Source organism: Pseudorasbora parva, chromosome 13 (assembly GCF_024679245.1).
Source record: "Pseudorasbora parva isolate DD20220531a chromosome 13, ASM2467924v1, whole genome shotgun sequence".
Lineage (NCBI taxonomy): Eukaryota > Metazoa > Chordata > Actinopteri > Cypriniformes > Gobionidae > Pseudorasbora > Pseudorasbora parva.
Window position 1 is genome coordinate 15,392,415 of NC_090184.1, and position 19,282 is coordinate 15,411,696.

At 40.6% G+C, this 19,282-nt stretch overlaps 1 protein-coding gene across 1 annotated transcript; it reads right to left on the reverse strand.

Moving 5' to 3' along the window:
• Positions 1–18,000: 18,000 nt before the first annotated feature.
• On the reverse strand, positions 18,001–18,927 carry LOC137039297 (odorant receptor 131-2-like). Its single transcript, XM_067414649.1, has one exon. The coding sequence runs from the start codon at positions 18,925–18,927 to the stop codon at positions 18,001–18,003; it is 927 nt and encodes a 308-aa protein (XP_067270750.1).
• Positions 18,928–19,282: the final 355 nt, after the last annotated feature.

Genomic DNA, 19,282 nt, shown 5'->3' on the forward strand with positions numbered 1-19,282 from the left:
TATGATTGTGGCTGGTTCTTCCTGGACAAAATTAAAAAAACAAAATTAGAAAAGTCATAAGTAAACCTGGATTTAATTTATATTCCTAAAAAATACTTGTAACTTTACAGAATAATTATCTTACTATAGATTATTTGCATACGATACCTGTCCGATTGTGACAGTTGTCCACTTTCTCCCTGAAAATCACTGGAAGTAAAACCAGAGCTGTACAGAAATCCACATCTGAAAGACACTGAGAAGGTATTAGGGATGTAATGGTTTAAATTACAAAAGTTGTTTGTATCATGGTTTTAGAGCACGATTTCAGTACAGTTCATTATGTGAGTGATTCTATTATTGCATGTACATTTTGTGTCCAAAGTCAATATTGTTTTTCTCTTTTTTTTAAATGGTTATTTTTTTTATAATTGTTAGTTACTGTCATGGATCACTAGATGTTACAGGCCATAGCAATATATTTTCTGTAATGTGTCTTATAAAGCTGAAAATCGTGATTTTTGTTTTTCTAATTAGTCAGTCACTTTTGTTACCGTCAAACTCTGTTACCAAGGTAGAGTAAGTATGTTGACAGTCTGAGGTGTGAGAGAGGGAGAGAGTGTTTCTCTGTGAATGACTGTCATAACATAACTGACATTGACCAATCAAGACAATGAGAAATCATGATTTTCAGCTATACACAACACTTTACAGAAAATATTATATTGTTATGGACTATAACATCTAGTGATACATGACGACCATGAGTAACAAGTTAAAATAATTTTAAATGTAACATAAAATAAAAATATATATAATATATATAATTTTAATAAAAGTATAATGACTACCTGAAATTATAGAATCACCCACTTGCTATGTTCAAGAAAAGAAAAAAGACATTCAAAAATATATATACCACACTCAAAGTTAAGTACGAGCAACAGCACATAAATACAACAGAACAAGACACTACTTTTCAGGTATTTCAAGTACAAGATTTGTTATTTATTTTTTAGCTCTGTTAGCTCTGTCTTCCCCACAACCCCCACCCCACCCACAAACTATATTGTAAATGCGTCAAGGGATTAAAGGGTTAGTTGATCCAAAAATGAAACTTGTCATTAATTACTTAACCTAATGTCATTCGACACCCGTAAGACTTCGTTCATCTTCAAAACCCAAATAAAACATTTTAGTTGAAATCTGATGGCTCAGAAAGGCCTTCATTGACACCAATGTCATTTCCTCTCTCAAGACCCATAAAGGCACTAAAGACGTTGTTACAAAGTCCATCACACTACAGTGGCTCTACAATCATTTTATGAAGTGACGAGAATAGTTTTTGTGTTCAAAAAAAACAAACAAACTAAATAACGACTTATATAGTGATGGCTGATTTCAAAACAGCTTCCCAAAGTTTCGAACGGTTATGAATTAGCATATCGATTCATGTTTCGGATCGCGTGTCAAACCACCAAACTGCTGAAATCACATGACTTTGGCGATCTGAATCATGAATCGATTCACTGATTCATAACAATTTGAAGCTTTGGGAAGCTGTTTTGATATCGGCCATCACTACATAAGTTGTTATTTAGGATTTTTTTTGCGCACAAAAACTATTCTCGCATTGTACTTCAATTGTACTTCATACAATTATTGTAGAGCCACTGTAGTGAGATGGGCTTTGTAACCACGTCTTTAGTGCCTTTATGGGTCTTGAGAGAGGAAATGACATTGGTGTCAATGAAGGCCTGTCTGAGCCATCGGATTTCAACAAAAATGTTTTTATTTGGGTTTTGAAGATGAACGGAGGTCTTACGGGTGTCAAACGACATGTATGGAGGACCAAACCTGCATTAATTAAAAATATATAAATTCATGAATGAATAAGTAAATACATTTATAAATATGCAAATATGTAAATTAATAAGCAGATACATAGGTAAATAAGTGTTATAATAGAAAAATAAATAAAATAAACAACTTAATAAAATAAATGATTCATTTTTAATAAAATACAATTTTGTATTATCTTTCCCTTAATTTATTTTCTGCTTTTATACATTTTAAAACATATATTTTTACATTTTATTTATTTGTGAATTTAAATATTTAAATACATTTATTTTTATATTTATGCATTCATTTATTTTTACATTATTATATTATTACATGTATTTATTTTTACATTCATTTATTTATTGATTTATTCATTTTTACTTTTCCGTGTGGAACATGGACATGAGGAGGGCGGTCCTTGTGTAGCTTCAGCACATCATTGGTTGAGAGCTTAAGCACAGAATAGTCAGACCAGCTGAGGAGAGTTATCAGTAAATGACGGCCGAATAGTTCTTACGGTTCTTATAAGCAATCCTTCAAGCAGTTTGACCCATTGAGAGATAAGTTTCAATGGTATTTGTCGGAAGTACGTACGATGGACTTCACGTCCCACCTTAGTGCCATCTGACTCGAAGATTTTGAATGTGCTGGGAAATATTATTTGTAGTGTATTATTAGTTTTGGTATATTCTCGCGGTGTGTGGAGGAGTTAGCATTTGTTTGGTCATTGCCACGTTGTGAGTGAGCGTTTGTTGGGGGCGTGGTCAGCGAGGTATTAAAAGCCTTGTGTGTTTGTAGCATTTGGCTAGAGGTGAAGCATCGATTGACTGATAGACAACTACTCTGTAAGTGTTTGTAACTTTTCTCATTTTATTGTTTGTTCATTTGTTGTTGGATAAGTGTGTCTGTGTAGTGCAGTGGTGTGGTGTGTATTATTAGATTTGGTGTATTCTCGCTGTGTGTGTGTGGAGGAGTTAGCATTTGTTTGGTCATTGCCATGTTGTGAGTGAGCGTTTGTTGGGGGCGTTCCCAGCTGCTTTCAATAACGATACTCAGGTGAGTGTAAAAAGCGTCATAGTCCACGGCAGTGTGAAGACTGACGAGTGTAAAGACTTCAACTCTTCCCTGTGCAACTCCTCCTGAGCAAGGACCCCGACAAGGCACTTGAGTATAATTTTCCTTTGCGGTTTTCTTATTTCTATCTGGCCTTTTCTCTGCTCTGTATTAACCATGTGCTTTCAAATCTCAACTATTACTACTAGCACTCGTAAATCAGGCTCTGTACGTGCAAGATGCCGCAATCCTAATAATTTGCACAGTCTACAAAAATCCTCCTTTACTCTCTATTCCAATTGGTCTCTGGAATTGCCAGTCCGCTGTAAACAAAGCAGACTTTATTTCATCTATTGGGACTCATTCTCAGCTCAGCCTCATGGCCCTAACTGAGACCTGGATCAAACCAGAGAACACTGTCACTCCTGCAGCCCTCTCAACCAATTTAACTTTTTCACACACCCCTCTGCCTATTGGGAGGGGTGGGGGTACTGGTTTGCTTATCTCAAATGATTGGAAATTTAATCCATTACCATCTCTATCGGCCAGTTCATTTGAATCACACTCAATCACTATTGCTCACCCTGTTAAAATCCATGTGGTAGTGGTCTATCGTCCTCCAGGTCACCTTGGTAACTTTGTGGAGGAGTTGGATGTGTTACTTTCTAGCTTCCTTGAGGATGGCACTCCTCTGATTCTGCTTGGTGACTTCAACATCCATCTGGATAAGCACCTAGCTGCAGACTTCAGCACTCTACTGACTTCATTTGACCTTAAGTTAGTATCTACTACGGCTACTCACAAATCAGGTAACCAATTAGACCTCGTCTACACACGCAACTGCTCCACGGACAACACTTTAGTTACTCCATTACACACCTCAGACCACTTTCTCATCACTCTTAATCTCATACTGACTCCTGATACAACACGCACTCCAACACAGATTAGCTTTCGGCGTAATCTACGTTCACTCTCTCCCTCTCCCCTATCCACTATGGTTTCATCTTCACTCCCACCACCTGCTCAGTTCTCAGCACTGGACGCTTACAGTGCTACTGACACTCTTTACTCCACTCTAACATCCTCCTTAGACAGTTGTTGCCCCCTTTCATCCAGACCAGCCCGCCCCACCCCATCTGCCCCCTGGCTGTCTGATGTTCTCCGTGAACATCGCTCTGGACTCAGAGCGGCAGAGAGGAAATGGCGGAAATCTAAAAACTGTACTGACCTTACCTTGTATCAGTCTCTTCTCTCTTCTTTCTCTACAAATGTCTCCACTGCTAAAACAACATACTACCACAACAAAATCAACAATTGCTCTGACTCTCGCACACTCTTTAAAACATTCTCCTCTCTCCTTTGTTCTCCTCCTCCCCCTCCCTCATCAAAACTTTGCATCATTTTTCACAAACAAAACATCTCTCCTCAGTAACCAGTTCTTCTCACCACAAACTGACACGCACATCTCAACAACTAACACGAACACGCTTCCATCCTTCTCTCCACTCTCCGAGGCAGATATTTCTAAACTCATCCTTTCCAATCACCCTACTACCTGTCCACTTGATCCTATACCCACTCACCTCCTTCAGGCCATTTCTTCTTCAATCACTCCTGCACTCACTCACATTGTCAACACTTCTCTTCACACAGGAACCTTTCCCACAGCATTTAAGCAGGCTCGGGTAACCCCACTGCTTAAGAAACCCTCTCTTTATCCAGCACTTTCAGAAAACTACAGACCGTTATCCCTTCTGCCTTTCATTGCAAAGACACTTGAGCGAGTTGTGTTCCATCAACTCTCTGTGTTTCTTGAACAGAACAACCTCCTGGACAACAACCAAAAGCGGCCATTCCACTGAGACTGCCTTGCTCGCAGTAATTGAGGCACTGAGACTGGCAAAAGCAGCTTCCAAATCCTCAGTGCTCATCCTGCTGGATCTGTCTGCTGATTTTGACACAGTTAACCACCAGATCCTCCTGTCAACACTTAAGAAGACGGGGATCTCAGGAACTGCTCTCCAGTGGTTCCGGTCTTACCTCTCTGGTTGGTCCTACAGGGTGTCATGGAGAGGTGAAGTGTCTAAGTCACATCATCTAGCTACTGGGGTTCCCCAGGGCTCAGTGCTTCGACCACTTCTCTTCTCCATCTACATGTCATCATTAGGCTCTGTCATTCAGAAACACGGCTTCTCCTATCACTGCTATGCTGATGACACTCAACTCTACTTCTCATTTCAACCAGATGATCCTACATTCAGTGTTCGTATCGCTGCCTGTCTGACAGACATTTCTGACTGGATGAAGGAGCATCACCTTCAACTCAATCTTGCAAAAACAGAATTACTTGTTTTCTCAACCAACCCAGCACTTCATCAAAATTTCTCCATTCAGCTTGGTTCATCAACCATAACTCCATCCAGGACAGCCAGGAACCTTGGAGTTGTGATTGATGACCAGTTAAACTTCACTGACCACATTACTGCAACAGCCCAGTCCTGAAGATTTGCTTTATACAACATTAGAAAGATCAGACCCTTCCTATCAGAACAGGCTGCAAAACTCCTGGTTCAAGCTCTTGCTCTCTCCAAACTGGACAATTGTAATGCTCTTCTGGCTGGGCTTCCAGCATGCACTATCAAACCCTTGCAGCTGATCCAGAATGCAGCTGCGAGAGTGGTCTTTAATGAGCCGAAGAGAGCTCATAGGCGTAACATGAGCTCTCTTCGGCTCATTAAAGACCACTCTCTTCATCAGACTGCACTGGTTGCCAATGGCTGCTCGCATCAAAATCAAGGCACTAGTTCTTGCCTACAAAACAACCACTGGCTCTGCACCAATATACCTAAACTCGCTTGCTCAGACTTACACACCCTCCAGAAGCTTGCATTCTGCGAGTGAGCGTGGTTCATCCCAAAGAGGCATGAAGTCACTCTCACGGACATTTTCCTAGACCGTTTCCACCTGGTGGAATGAACTGCCGATCTCAATTCGTGCTGCCGAGTCTGTAGCCATTTTTAAAAAACATCTTAAGACACATCTCTTCCAATTGCACCTGACCAATAAAGAATAGCACTTAACTATCCATTAAATTTTGTTTGTTTGTTCCCCCCCCCCCCCCCCAAAAAAAAAATTTGTATACTGTGCTAATTAACTGAGACTTCTTACAGCTCTTACAGGTTGTTGGCCTTGTTTGTTTCGTTGCTTCTATTGCTCTCCCCTTTTTTGTAAGTCGCTTTGGATAAAAGCGTCTGCTAAATGATTAAATGTAAAATGTAAATATTTTGCAGTGCCTTACATTTCAGTCTGTACTTCCACATTCATATCGGAATTATAGCCCCCTTAAAACATAGATATGTACATCTAATCTAAACAACAGTCAATTTTGCTAAGGTGCACAACTCTCTAATGTAAGCTATTTGTGGAACATCCGCCATAGTATACACATGCAAGAACTACAACTTGTTGAGATCAAAATCTGTGAGTCAAATGGCTCTACTATAAGTACCATTGAAACTTATCTCTCAATGGGTCAAACTGCTGGAAACTCTCCTCTATCGCTCTATCAGTTATATGCGTGAGCAACCAATGATGCGCTGAAGTTACACAAGGACCGCCCTCCTCATTTCCATTTTGCACATGGAAAAGTAAAAATAAATGAACCAATAAATAAATAAATGTACAAATAAATACATGTGAGAATAAATAAATGTAAAAATAAATGAATGCATACATATAAAATAAATATATAAATATAAAATATTTAAATTAACTAACCAATAAAAGTAAAACATACATTTTTTTAAATGTATAAGAGCAGAAAATAATAAATTAAGGGAAAGATAATACAACATTTTATTTGGTTAAAAATGAATCATTTATTTTATCAAGTTGTTTATTTTATTTATTTTCCTATTATAACATTTATTTATGTAGCATTTGCTTATTCATTTACATACTTGTATATTTATTAATTAATTTACTTATTCATTCATTCATTCATTCATTTTTAATGTATGCAGGTTTAGTCCTCCATAGACATGAGGGTGAGTAATTAATGACAGAATTTTCACTTTATTTTTACTTTAACCTATGCCATGTCGAAGTAGGGCTGGTTATTTTTTAATTTAAAGGGATAGTTCACCCAAAAATGAAAATGTGATGCTTATCTGCTTACCCCCAGGGCTTCCAAGATGTAGGTGTGTTTGTTTCTTCAGTAGAACACAAAGGAAGATTTTTAACTTCAACCATTGCAGTCTGCCAATCATTATGCATGTGAATGGGTAACAACTCTATGAGAGTAAAAAAAAAAAAAACATGCTTATACAACATGCACAAACCCTGCTGCTTGTGACGACACATTGATGTCTTAAGACACAAACCGATTGGTTTCTGTAAGAAACACAACAGTATTTGTTATTTCTTTTACCTCATATCCAGACAAATCTCATTCCTATCCGCTATTACTTCTGTCTGATAAGGTCAAACTGGCATGATCATATATATATATATATATATATATATATATATATATATATATATATATATATATATATATTCCTCAGTAGTGCCTGCTAGGATCGGCAAAATGAGGCATCTATATAATATATAGCTATGATCGTGCCAGTTTGACCTTTCCAGATGGAAGTACTGACGGATGTGAACACTAGATTTGTAAAAAGGTTAAAAAAAAAAAAAACATAAATACTGTGTGGTTTCTCACAGGAACCGATCGGTTTATGTCTTAAGACATCACTGTGTCATCACGAGCAGCAGGGTTTTTGTGCATGTTGTCTAATGCTGGCAGACTGTAACGGTTGAAATTAAAAAATCTTAATTTGTGTTATACTGAAGAAACAAAGACACCTTATGGAAGCAAATAAGAGACATAAGTCTTTGAAATTTAACAGCCACTGAAACTTGCTTTGAAATATTTTATTTTGAAAAACATTTATCTGAATTTATTTGCTCTGAATTTCTCCCATTTAAATTATTTTACTTTGGAAACCTTTCGAATTTACATCTCAACATGAATTTTGATTAATATTTTTCAATGCTCCCAAATTCAGATACAAAAAATAAATAAAATTAAACTAACAGAATTTCAGATAAAATAGATTCAGAATCAGTCAATCGATTAATGATTTGGATCGCCAGTGTCACATGATTTCAGCAGTTTGGCATGCAATCCAAATCGTTGATTGATTAACTGATTCACAACCGTTTGAATCTTTATTTGAGGTTTCATTCATGATGTTTTCGTAACCATTGAGGATGTTTTTATTCCCTTTCTGGACATGGACAGTATAGTACAATCAGATACGCTCTCAGACTAAATATAAAATATCTTAAACTGTGTTCTGAAGATGAATGGAGGTCTTAGGGGTGTTGAACAACATTAGGGTGAGTCATTAATGACATCAATTTCATGTTTAATATCCTTTGTGCCGATCAACTTCTTGAATCATGACAAACAGGTCATCGTGCTCTGATAGGTGCTCAACTGTTTTTCCTGTCCTGGGTATCCTGGATGTTACCATGTGAATATTTAACTTAATTTTTTATATCTGAATTTGAGCAGTCAAATTAGACTGTCTTCTTTGAATAATACTTGAAATTTGAGATCTGAATTTGAATCAAATTTGATCAACCTGAATCTGTTTGATCTGAAATTCTGTGTTTGTTTGTTTTTGTATTTTTGCATCTGGATTTGTGAGCATTGAAAATATTCATAGATATTACGTTTTGAGAGGTAAATTCAAATAGAAAATAAATTAAAGATAAATGTTTTTCAAAATAAATTTCAAAATATTTCAGTATTTAGTGGCTGTTACATTTCAAATAATTATGCATCTTGTTTGCTTCCATACACCTAACTTACATCTTGGATGCACTGGGGGTAACATAAGCAGATAAACATCACATTTTCATTTTTGGGTGAACTATCTCTTTAACAGAGAACCATTACACCCCTTACAGTTTTATACACATTATAAACAAAATCTCACCTTTGAATTTCCTCTTTTCTTCTTCTGATAGTTCCAGTCCATCTTCTATGAACTTTAACAGTTCTTCTGATGATGAAGAGGCTAAACGCCACTGTGGTAGTGCTGGTCAACTTTTTCCCGCTCTCCGTTCTGTATTCAGTAACGGCTGCAGTGAAAGAATATTGTTGCTATGCCTAAGAGATACCATTTAATATAACTTTGGACAGCTGAGAGCAAAATGTATGTACCACGATAAATGAATATTAAACTCATGCATTGCTTTAAAAATATTAAAAAGTGTAACAACTGGCTCATTGGGTAATTTCACGTTGGGTCACTAGAAACATTTATGTTTTTAGCTACTAAATCCAATGTTAAGCATACATAGTAAAAACTCACCTTTAATTTTCAACTTCTTATATCTTCTTTCGTCTTCTGAAATCAACCCTCCATTAATTTCAACACTTTGTCAAAAACAGCCAAAAAAAATAATGTCCGTGTTGCAGTCGTATCTGCTTCCCGCTCTCCGTGAGGTGAGTCCGTGCTGACGAAAAATTCTAGGCCTATCCACAAATTTCCTACAAGTCTTCGTGGGCGTTGCCATGACATTCGATACTTCCAATTGACGGTATCTCAGTTCCGGTTTAGCGTACTCAACAGTTATGCTGCGTTCACACCAGACGCGAGCGACGCGAATAAATAGCGCTATTCGCGCGAACTTGGACGCGTGAACATTTTGACTCCATTCGCTTCATTCACTACACAACAGACGCGAATTTGCGTCATGGGAGGGGCTTCTGCCAGGCAGCGGTCGTCAGAAGGACGAGCTGAGTTAAGGCTGCTCTCGCTAGGGTTAATGAGCGCTGAGCGCCTGGGTCTCACACCTCCGAAACCTTGCTTCCATAAACCATGCAACATAAACGGACCCGTTTGACATGTTGCCTAGCACCCTATGCACTCCATTCAATGCCCAACGAGCTGCAAATAAACTCAAGAATTGTGATGTAGAAGTAATGTTTATATTTTAATATTTGTAATTGTTGAAATCATGTCAGACATTTTCAGGAGACTTTTTTTTAATCAACATAGATGCATAAACTTCAATTAATTTAAGTGCATTGTAATAAAAATTAACATTTCACCTGTGTTCCCTGATTCCCTTTTGATTTCTTCCCTTTATAAGCTCCTTGTGTTTGTCAGTCTTTGTCGGATCGCTGTGTGTCTTGTCTTCGTCTCCCGGTTCCCTGTGTTGGTATGTCTTCAGTTTATGTATTTTCTAGTTTATGGTTTCCCCCTTGTGGGTTTTGTTTTGTGTTTATGTTTTATTTTGTCATAATAAATTATAATACTTGCACACATGAGTCTTCACCTCAGTTTTCTTTAGTTATAACGTGACAGAACGATCTGACCATGTCAAAGACTCAGCGCAAGAATGCACGTCACCCATCAGTCTCGTGTCCGTATTACGAGCGCATTCTAAGATTCCAGTCTCTAGCTTCCCTCCACCAACAAGGGCCGGATTTAAGGAAGTTTGCGGGGGAGTTCCTGAGGGACTGATATTGAATGAAGGACCTTTAAAGGACTTGTTCTTTTATGCGCTTGACGAGCCCATGGACTGGGTGCTTAGGAGCGCGTACGAGAACGTCTCCTTTGAGTTAATGATGGAGGGCCTCGCTCGCCTGCAGGAACGAGAGGCCAGGGAGAGGAGGACTGTTCCGGTGGACTCTGTTCCGGTGGACTCTGTGGACTCTGAAAATCTATCAATAGTATCTGAGGAATCCAAGGAGTCTCCGCACCTCTCCTACTGTCTGGGGACTGCTACTCTTGAGTGCCATCACTGCTTCAAGATCATGAGGATCTATTCTCACTCCTTTAGCCGACACCAGGAGACCCACATACCGGACTTCTTGGCGAAAGAGTTCACACTTCTTAGGCCTAAGTTTTACTCCATAGCGCCTAAGGGTTAGAAGAACTTTTTGGATTACTCCTACATGTTCCTCGAATGTCCGAGCATTACTGAGCACATAATTAAGATATGGGGCACAGCACTCATCTCGAAGGTCATCCAGCATTTCCTCCATGCTGCGCTGGAACGCCGCAGGTGTATTGGACAGGCCAAATGGAATCCTCACCCACTCATATAGCCCCCACGGAGTGATAAAGGTGGTCATGTGTCTGGATCCCTCGGCTATGAAGTCCTGGTGGTAAGCTTTTCCCTGGTCGAGGATGCTAAACCAAGAATACCCTCCCAGGGTGTCAATCAAGTCCTGAATCCTCGGCAAGGGGTGCCTGTCTGGTACAGTCTTCCGATTGAGGAGACGATAGTCCACACACAAGTGCAGTGAGCCATCCTTTTTACAAACACAGACTACTGGGGCAGAGTAAAGGGATTTGATTTTACAATCCACCCTTTTGCCAGAAGGTCTTGGATGTAGTCTTTGACCTCCCTGAACAATGGCTTGTGTTTGGAGGAATAGGCACGTTGTACTGAAATGTCATCTTTAAGATTGATGGACATTTGGAGACCCGGGATGCAGCCAACATCATTTCCATCCCGGTCCAAGGATGCAGCAGACTCCTTGTACAGCATTTGCCTAACCACAGCTTGCTGATCCTCATCCAGATGATTGATACTGACAGGTGGGTGCCACAAGGTTGGGCTTTCATCCATCACTGCCACAGATGCATCATGAACCTTCCAACTGGCCGTTGCTTTCCTTTCCAGCACCGTCTCAACAGGATGGACAACACTAGGACTGTGTTGCGTGGCAGGGTAATGTTGCATGTAGAGTGATTGCTGATAGGGACTGTTTTGTATGAGCTCTTGAATTCTAAAAGTCCTTCACTTATATCCAACTGCCTCAAATGCATATTGTCCTCATCTGGCTCAAATAGGGCAATTTTGCAAGACTGCTCCATTTTGGGGGGTACCCTGCACTTTACACATTCTACCTGACCTGCCGGTATCAAAACACTGTCTCGGTTTACTCTCAACCGTCCCCACTGTCCGCTGTGCTCGGGAGTCTGCACAAAACTAACCAGGGTCTGGGCTTTCTCACTTGATACTGCTATTGTGCTGGAGAGCAACGAAAATAAGGTAGGAACTAAACGCTCCGGTTGACCCTGAATTAGTTCTTCCACTACATTAAAGCCGAGCAACAGCCTCTCGATTGGGATGGGGCTTACCAGAAAAGGAACATTATTTGAAAGGTTGGGGTTGTTGTTTACTTGCAAGTTGACGGTAATGACAGCCCACCCATCAAAGGGTATTAGATCTCCATTGATGGCATAAACTTCTAACTTTTCTGTCATTCCCATTAGCTCCACAAGAGGCCTTACTTCTACAGTGGGTAAGTTTTTGTCTTTCCAGACTCGATCAATCATGCTTACTTGAGCCCCAGTATCAAGTATAGCAGTCACCGCGAGGCCATTGAGATCACACTGGGCACGTGCTTTCTTCCCTATCAATTTAACAAAAGTTTCTTTTTTTGTTCCGGGCAGCGGGCTGTTAAATTGCTGATACATTCCTGTGTCACTGAGAGTCTGTTTTTTACAGCACGGAGATGCTCTTGTGGATTTATATTTTACGGAATCAGATTTGACCGCCGAAATGGAATCCTCAGAGGTTTGGGACACAGGAAACTCGGTCACTGGTCGTCCCTTGACAGTGGCTGTTTTCCGTTTCCCTGTGGTCTTTGCCTCCAGAGACATCCTCGAGCCCGGTGCCCCTCTACGCCACAGAGAAAACAATGAGTGCAGTTCTGATGTCCGGCTTCAACACAGTTGGGGCAACCCTGGAGTTTTGCTCCTTGTTGTGGAGGGTGACCTCTCACGAAACATTGACAGGTATGTTCAGGTTGTGGCCTTAGTGTTGACTGCCGCATGGAATCTACCACACCGGTAAGTGTGTGGATGCGAGCAGTGAGTTGAATTATTGGGTCGTTTTTAATTTTCTGACTAGGCACCTCTTTTACTCCTCTGTCAGGTTCCCTTTCAAGTTGGGCAGCGCTTGCATTGGTTTGCTTGGGACGAGTTACTGGACCCAACTTTGTCGCTCGCTCATTTTCATCATTAGTGATTTTCATCACATTTCCCACGATTGCTTCATTTGTGATACTGCGGTCAGCCAGCAGAGGTTTAGGCTCACTCCTGACATCTTTACACTTGTGCCCCAGGCCCTGATATACAGTATGAAGGAACACGTCTTGGATTGTGGCTGGGCTGTACCTCACATCTCTGTTAGACTGTTTGATAGCAAAGAGTATTTTCTGCTTAAGGCCTATTACCCTGTACAGAAACTGTTGAGGAGTTTTAGTCTCCATCTGTTTTGCGCACATAAGTTCTCTGTGCTGCTTTTGTCCCCTAGATGTGACTGAAGCTCTCTTAAGCTCTTCCACTGTCATTTCTTCCTTATTCATAACCATTTCTTTAAAGTTACCTGGTTTTATGGCACGTAATATTCCCCTGACTTGTTCAGCTTCACTGAAATTCTCTTTAACTCCGGCATCCATCTGTCGACACACATTAGTGTATGTGATATCAGATGCATTGTCACCAATTTGCCCCCCTTGTATCCTAAATTTACGACATTGCAGGCAGAAGAGGTCTCGTAACGAGACTAATTTTTCAGTGGTTCCCTGTGAGGTACGTTCCACATTATTACTATTCAATGGCGGGTCACTGTTGTGTACATGGGTGGACTAGTGGCAGAGTACTGTGTATGTGGTGTAAGGTATTGAATGAGTTTTCTGCTAAGCTCTTCGAAATCTGAATGTCTATCAGTAAGACTGATGCTGTGATCTGTATCTAACCCTCTAGCTTTTCCCAAGTCAGATGCAGTTTTAAGTGATTCTACATGTACAGTGTCTGTAGTGATCATGTGATTGATGTATTCAAGACAGCCCTCTTGGTCTTCAGCATCAAGTTCGGAGAAGTCCAGTTCTGGTATTGAACCGATGCTTTTGGCGACTTGGAACAGTTCAACAGCGGACAGGTTGAGTAGCCTTTTCCTGATGTCCAAGACCAGGCCTTTGCGAACTCCATCAGCCAGGATGACCTTTTCCACAGTCCCTCGAGCCACTCGCGCATCACCAGCTTTATGGACCCCTCTCCTCACTGACGTCCTCGCCTAATGGGCCACTGCATCAGCGTCCACGCTCTGTTGGTCTTCAGGATCAGTTTTTATGGATCGACTTCCGTTGGCATCTGGAGCCGATCCTGGATGAGCCCCCACAAATCTGTTACAGGCCCGTGCTGAGGGTCGTGTTTGCAGATTAGAAAAATCCTGTGAAAACGGAAAGAGAAATGAGGAGACAGGAGCGAATGAGTGTGTGTCGCGCACAATCCCCAGCAAATGGGAGGGCGACGGCACACAATTCTCCTCTGCGAATCCTCCGTTCACTTTCAAAATAAGAGTCCCAATCTCACTTAGCCAAAAAAGCAATGATTTATACTGGACATTTTACATATAAAATATGAGCAAAAATGTAAAATAGTGTATATGGAAAATAAACGTTTTCTTTCAAAATCACAATACCCAAAATGTGTACATACTTTAGGGTGTCACATCTGCCTACACTTGGATACGCTCTCAGACTAAATATAAAATATCTAAAACTGTGTTTCGAAGATAAACGGAGGTCTTACCCTAATGTCGTTACACACCCGTGAGTCATTAATGACATTTTTTTATTTTTTGTGAACTAACCCTTTAAACACAAGTAAAAACGTCTCGGTTACGTATGGTAACCCTTGTTCCCCGAAGGAGGGAAAGAGACGTACGTCATGACCGACGAATTGGGATCACTTCTGGGAGCCCCTATCAGCTTCGAGATATAGAAAACGGGCCAATGAACATTGGCGTGCGTGCTTTGAATATCGCACCCAGCCCCGCTGCGTGGGTATAAAGTGGAAGCGATCGCCATGCACCGTTGTTTTTCACTGAGGAGCCGAACTAGTGGCTCACCCTGCATTGATGGTATAGCAACAATGGTACGACTCCGTTCCCTCCTTCAGGGAACGAGGGTTACCATACATAACTGAGACATTCCCTTTCAGTCAGTCACTATGACGTACGTTGTGACCGACGCATTGGGATCCCTATGGAAAACACCACAGTTACTACCACTTCAAGCGCCCTGCCGGAGTCCCTCGGACCCCGTTTAAACGGGCGGGGAATTTCCTGCAGGGAGAGTCACACTGCCATCCCACAAGACCCAAACAGTGGACTATTGGATAACGCTCGGAAAGCGTGCCCCTGGTGGCCGCTGCGGAAGCCACACTACCCCGAAGGGGGATGTCATGTGGAAATTACATGTATGGACTGGCCGTGGGCAGTACAACATACGGAAGTCCCAGGGGTGGCCCCGGCCCACTTGGGCGGGGGACAGTCGACGCACTGAGACGGCAGAGCGGGCTCTGTCGAGGGAAAGACACGGGCTCGCCATAGGGAGCCTTACCGTGGAGAATACTCATATGGGACCGCTGTGGGGGTCACAACATATGAAACCCAGCCTAACACAAGTTCCCCCAATGCATACCAGTGTTAGACCAGGCGTCAGATGCTCTGCCACGTCTGAGTGCCGCGGGTTGCGGAGGACTCGACAGGGTTCGCCATTCTGGGGAACTCAACTGGAGCACATAAGCACACGTATCCGTTCCAAGAGGAAGGGAGTGGCGCAGCAAGCCGACACTAGAACGGGCACTCCGGTGCTACTGACTATGGGAAGTGAGTACACAGGAAGATACCGGCTCTACACGTAGGCTATAGAATCAAGCGAATGTGTTGGGTGTCACCCAGCCCGCAGCTCTACAAGTATCGGTCAGCGAGGTGCCACGAGCCAGCGCATAGGACAAGGCTACACCCCTGGTGGAGTGGGCTTTAATCCCGAGCGGGCAGGGCACGTCTTGGGATTCATACGCCAAGACAATGGCATCCACTATCCAGTGGGCCATCCTCTGCTTGGAGACAGCCTTTCCCTTCTGCTGGCCTCCGTAATAGACAAAGAGTTGCTCTGAGGTCCTAAAGCTTTGCGTTCTGTCCATGTTAGTCTGAAGAGCTCGGACAGGACAGAGAAAAGCCAGGGGTTGGTCTGCCTCCTCCCAAGACAGCGCTTGCAGGCTCACCACCTGGTCCCGGAAGGGAGTGGTGGGAACTTTAACTTAGTTCCTTAAACGCTGAGTTTGTGGATAGCTCGCGTTCTCACTGCTCGGCACTTAGGTCGAGACTCACCTACCTTCGGGAGTACACGCAGTGTACCCACAGTGAGAACACGAGCTATCCACAAACTCAGCATGCTCTAAGCCCAGGCACGTGATACAGCGCTTATGACCGTCGGCGGGCAACAGGGAACGACCGCATCCAGAAATGCACGGGTGGAAAGACATCCTGAAAAGGACTGCACGTGTAGCTCTTTTTGTGAGGAAATCGGCTCTTTTAGTGCTGCAGCACCCAGCGATCGACCGCGGCAGAATAACAGGTTTTGTGTGCAGCCTGTTTCTGCTCTCATCAGAAAAAGGAACACGCCCACCGAACCAACTGTGTGTCGTGTGTGTGTGTGTAAGTGTAGTGCAATTTGCTCAGTTTCTCAGGTTTGCTGTTTAAACAGCAGCTCTCTCAGCAGCAGTGAGATCAAGGTCTCAGACGCTTTCGCTCTCTCGTTCGCTAGATAGAAAGCAGTCAGATGCTTCATCAACACCGTTCGGCTCCAAAGGGAATGACAACAGTGCGTGGCGATCGCTTCCGCTTTATATGCAAAGCACGCACACCAATGTTCATTGGCCCGTTTTCTATATCTTGAAGCTGATAGGGGCTCCCAGAAGTGATCCCAATTCGTCGGTCACGACGTACGTCGTAGTGACCGACTGAAAGGGAACAGGGATTTTTTTATTAAAGATTTATAATTTATAATCACTGTTCTCTATATATATTGTGTGTTTAGGATGCATTTCATATAATATGATGTTGAAATCCTTGTGGGGAATTTCAGTAGCCCAGTAGCCTGTTAAAGTATCATGTAATGGACAACAAGTAAAAGTGAAGAACAAATGAATAAGTGTTCATATTGCAGTGCTTAATAATAGTTGACAAATGTTTATAATACATTATAATTTGGTACATTTTAAATGTTAATTTTTTTTAATATCTTTTCAAAACATTAAAATGATAATATTTACAATAACAATATTTAATATATTGTATTATATAAGTATTATATATTGCATAAATATATTGCATATATAAATACACTAAAACGTCACTAAAAGTATGCTTGTGTTAAGCATATTTCTAAAAAGTGTTGTTAGGCATATATTCATTACCAAAGTATTTCTAGTATACTTTTTAGAAATATATTAAAAGTTTTCTTGAGTTTAGCATATTTCTTAAAAGTATATTTAAGCATATATTTTATTACCTACCTTTTAATACACTTTTTAGAAATATATTAAAATGCAATTCAAAATATTTGTAATGCACTTCAAATAAGCATGTTGGAAATACAAAGGTATTAGAAGCATACTATTTGAATTTCAAGTATATTTTTAATAGACTTTTTCACCTGGGATATTATATTTTATGGAGGAATCCAAATACCTTTTGGATTAATCATTATAGGTACATAGATAAATCTAGAAATAGTGTCATTAAAAGTTTTTAGCCACAGTTAAAATGTAGAAAGTGGTTGCAATAAATACTAAATATCAAAGCAAATGGCATTTATTTGATATAAGAAAGGCATTACAGTTACTCTTTCCATGCAAAACATTTAATAAAAAATAAGTTTGTTTTAACTGATAGAGCAATATATATACTTTTTAAGTTTACAACAAACTGTAATTGAAAACAAAGGACATCCTCACAGTAAGCATGATGAAGTACATCTGTTCATCTACTAAAACCACCTTGTTGGTAAAAAGAAAATTTTAAGTGGCAACTGAATATTAAAGTTACACACAGATCTATTTTATAGATGAAACTCACATTAGGATAATCATGTTAAACTACTGTGTATATATATTCAGTCTTCTTACATTTGAATACAATTTAACATTTTGATGATTTGTGGATTTAACACTGGTTGGACATTGCTCAATATAAATCGATCTATGTCTACAATGGAATATTACTATTTTACTAATCAGACGGATTAATGGCTCTCTTTTCGTTGCCACACATCAGTGAACGCTTCATGTATTTCTTAAACTTTTGATCCCTCATGCCATATATAAGAGGGCTCAGCAGACGTGGTAAAATGCTGGTGAGAATGTAGTTGCAGAAGTAAATTACTGACTGATAGTAAGGAAAGAGAGTCACTAAGGCCCCATCCAGGACATTTGTGAACAGGGACAATGTACAGAGCAGTAACTGGACTCCATGCAGTAAAATGGTTCTCCTGGCCTTCTGGGCTTGAGCTGGTTCTGAAGCAGCTGCTTTAGCAGAGAACAGCACTTTGAAGTAAGTGTAGAAGAGCAGCACCCACACTGAACACATGTAGCCAATGTTAAAAAGAGAATAGCTTATTATATGGTACTCAAAATTGAACACCTGCGGGAAGCACATGCGGCTAGTGGTAAAGTAGGAGATTGGACTAAGAGCCAAACCAACAAACAAGTCCGCTATGCCAGGCAGGCCTCCCACCAGCCAGATGATGCCGATCAGGATTTTTGTGTTGGGGACGGTACATATTTGTGCATGATGTAGAGGGTAGCAGATTGCCACAAAGCGCTCAATAGCCATGCCGGCCAGGTTTAGTGGTGTGTTCTTGAAGACGTTGCTTAAAATGAGGATGAAAATGCAGCAGATAGCAACATTCAAGTTAGGTATTAAGTACGTAAACACAAACAAAAGCACAGAACCAGACAGTATAATGATGTCATTGATGACCAGATGCATGTAGAGGATATAACGGGGCTCCTGACTGAAGACAGGATTCTTGAAGAAAGTATAAAGCAGCAAGCTGTTGATAAAATTGATCATGACAGCAAGTACAATCACTGTGAGGTTTTTGAAAACAGCTTCCCCCAACAAATCTTTGCGTTTGCTAAATTCTGAAGTGTTCATTTCACTGTCAATTTTTTGTATTTTTTTTTTTACTTAAATATCCTAGTAATTAAATATAATAACTATAATATAATAATTTAATATGATACAAGCTATAATTTGCAAAATATTTTTAAAAAAATTAGGCCTTGCACACTGCAATAAATGATACCAAGATGACATAAAAGAATCCAAAAGATTGATCTGAGCTGTCTACTCTTAAAATCTGACCATCAAAGTTATTTGAATGTGAATCTCTCTCTAGATGCCCTTCAGTGAAATCTGGTCTTATATTATTGTTGAAAATGCATTCTAAGGGTTGCCATATTCTCATGTGCTTTACTGGAATGACATTACTGAGTCCCTTAAGTCAGAA

What these genes read in the sequence shown, in the direction of transcription:
- LOC137039297 (XM_067414649.1), bottom strand. Translation starts at nt 18,927, where the DNA reads ATGAACACTTCAGAATTTAGCAAACGCAAAGATTTGTTGGGGGAAGCT.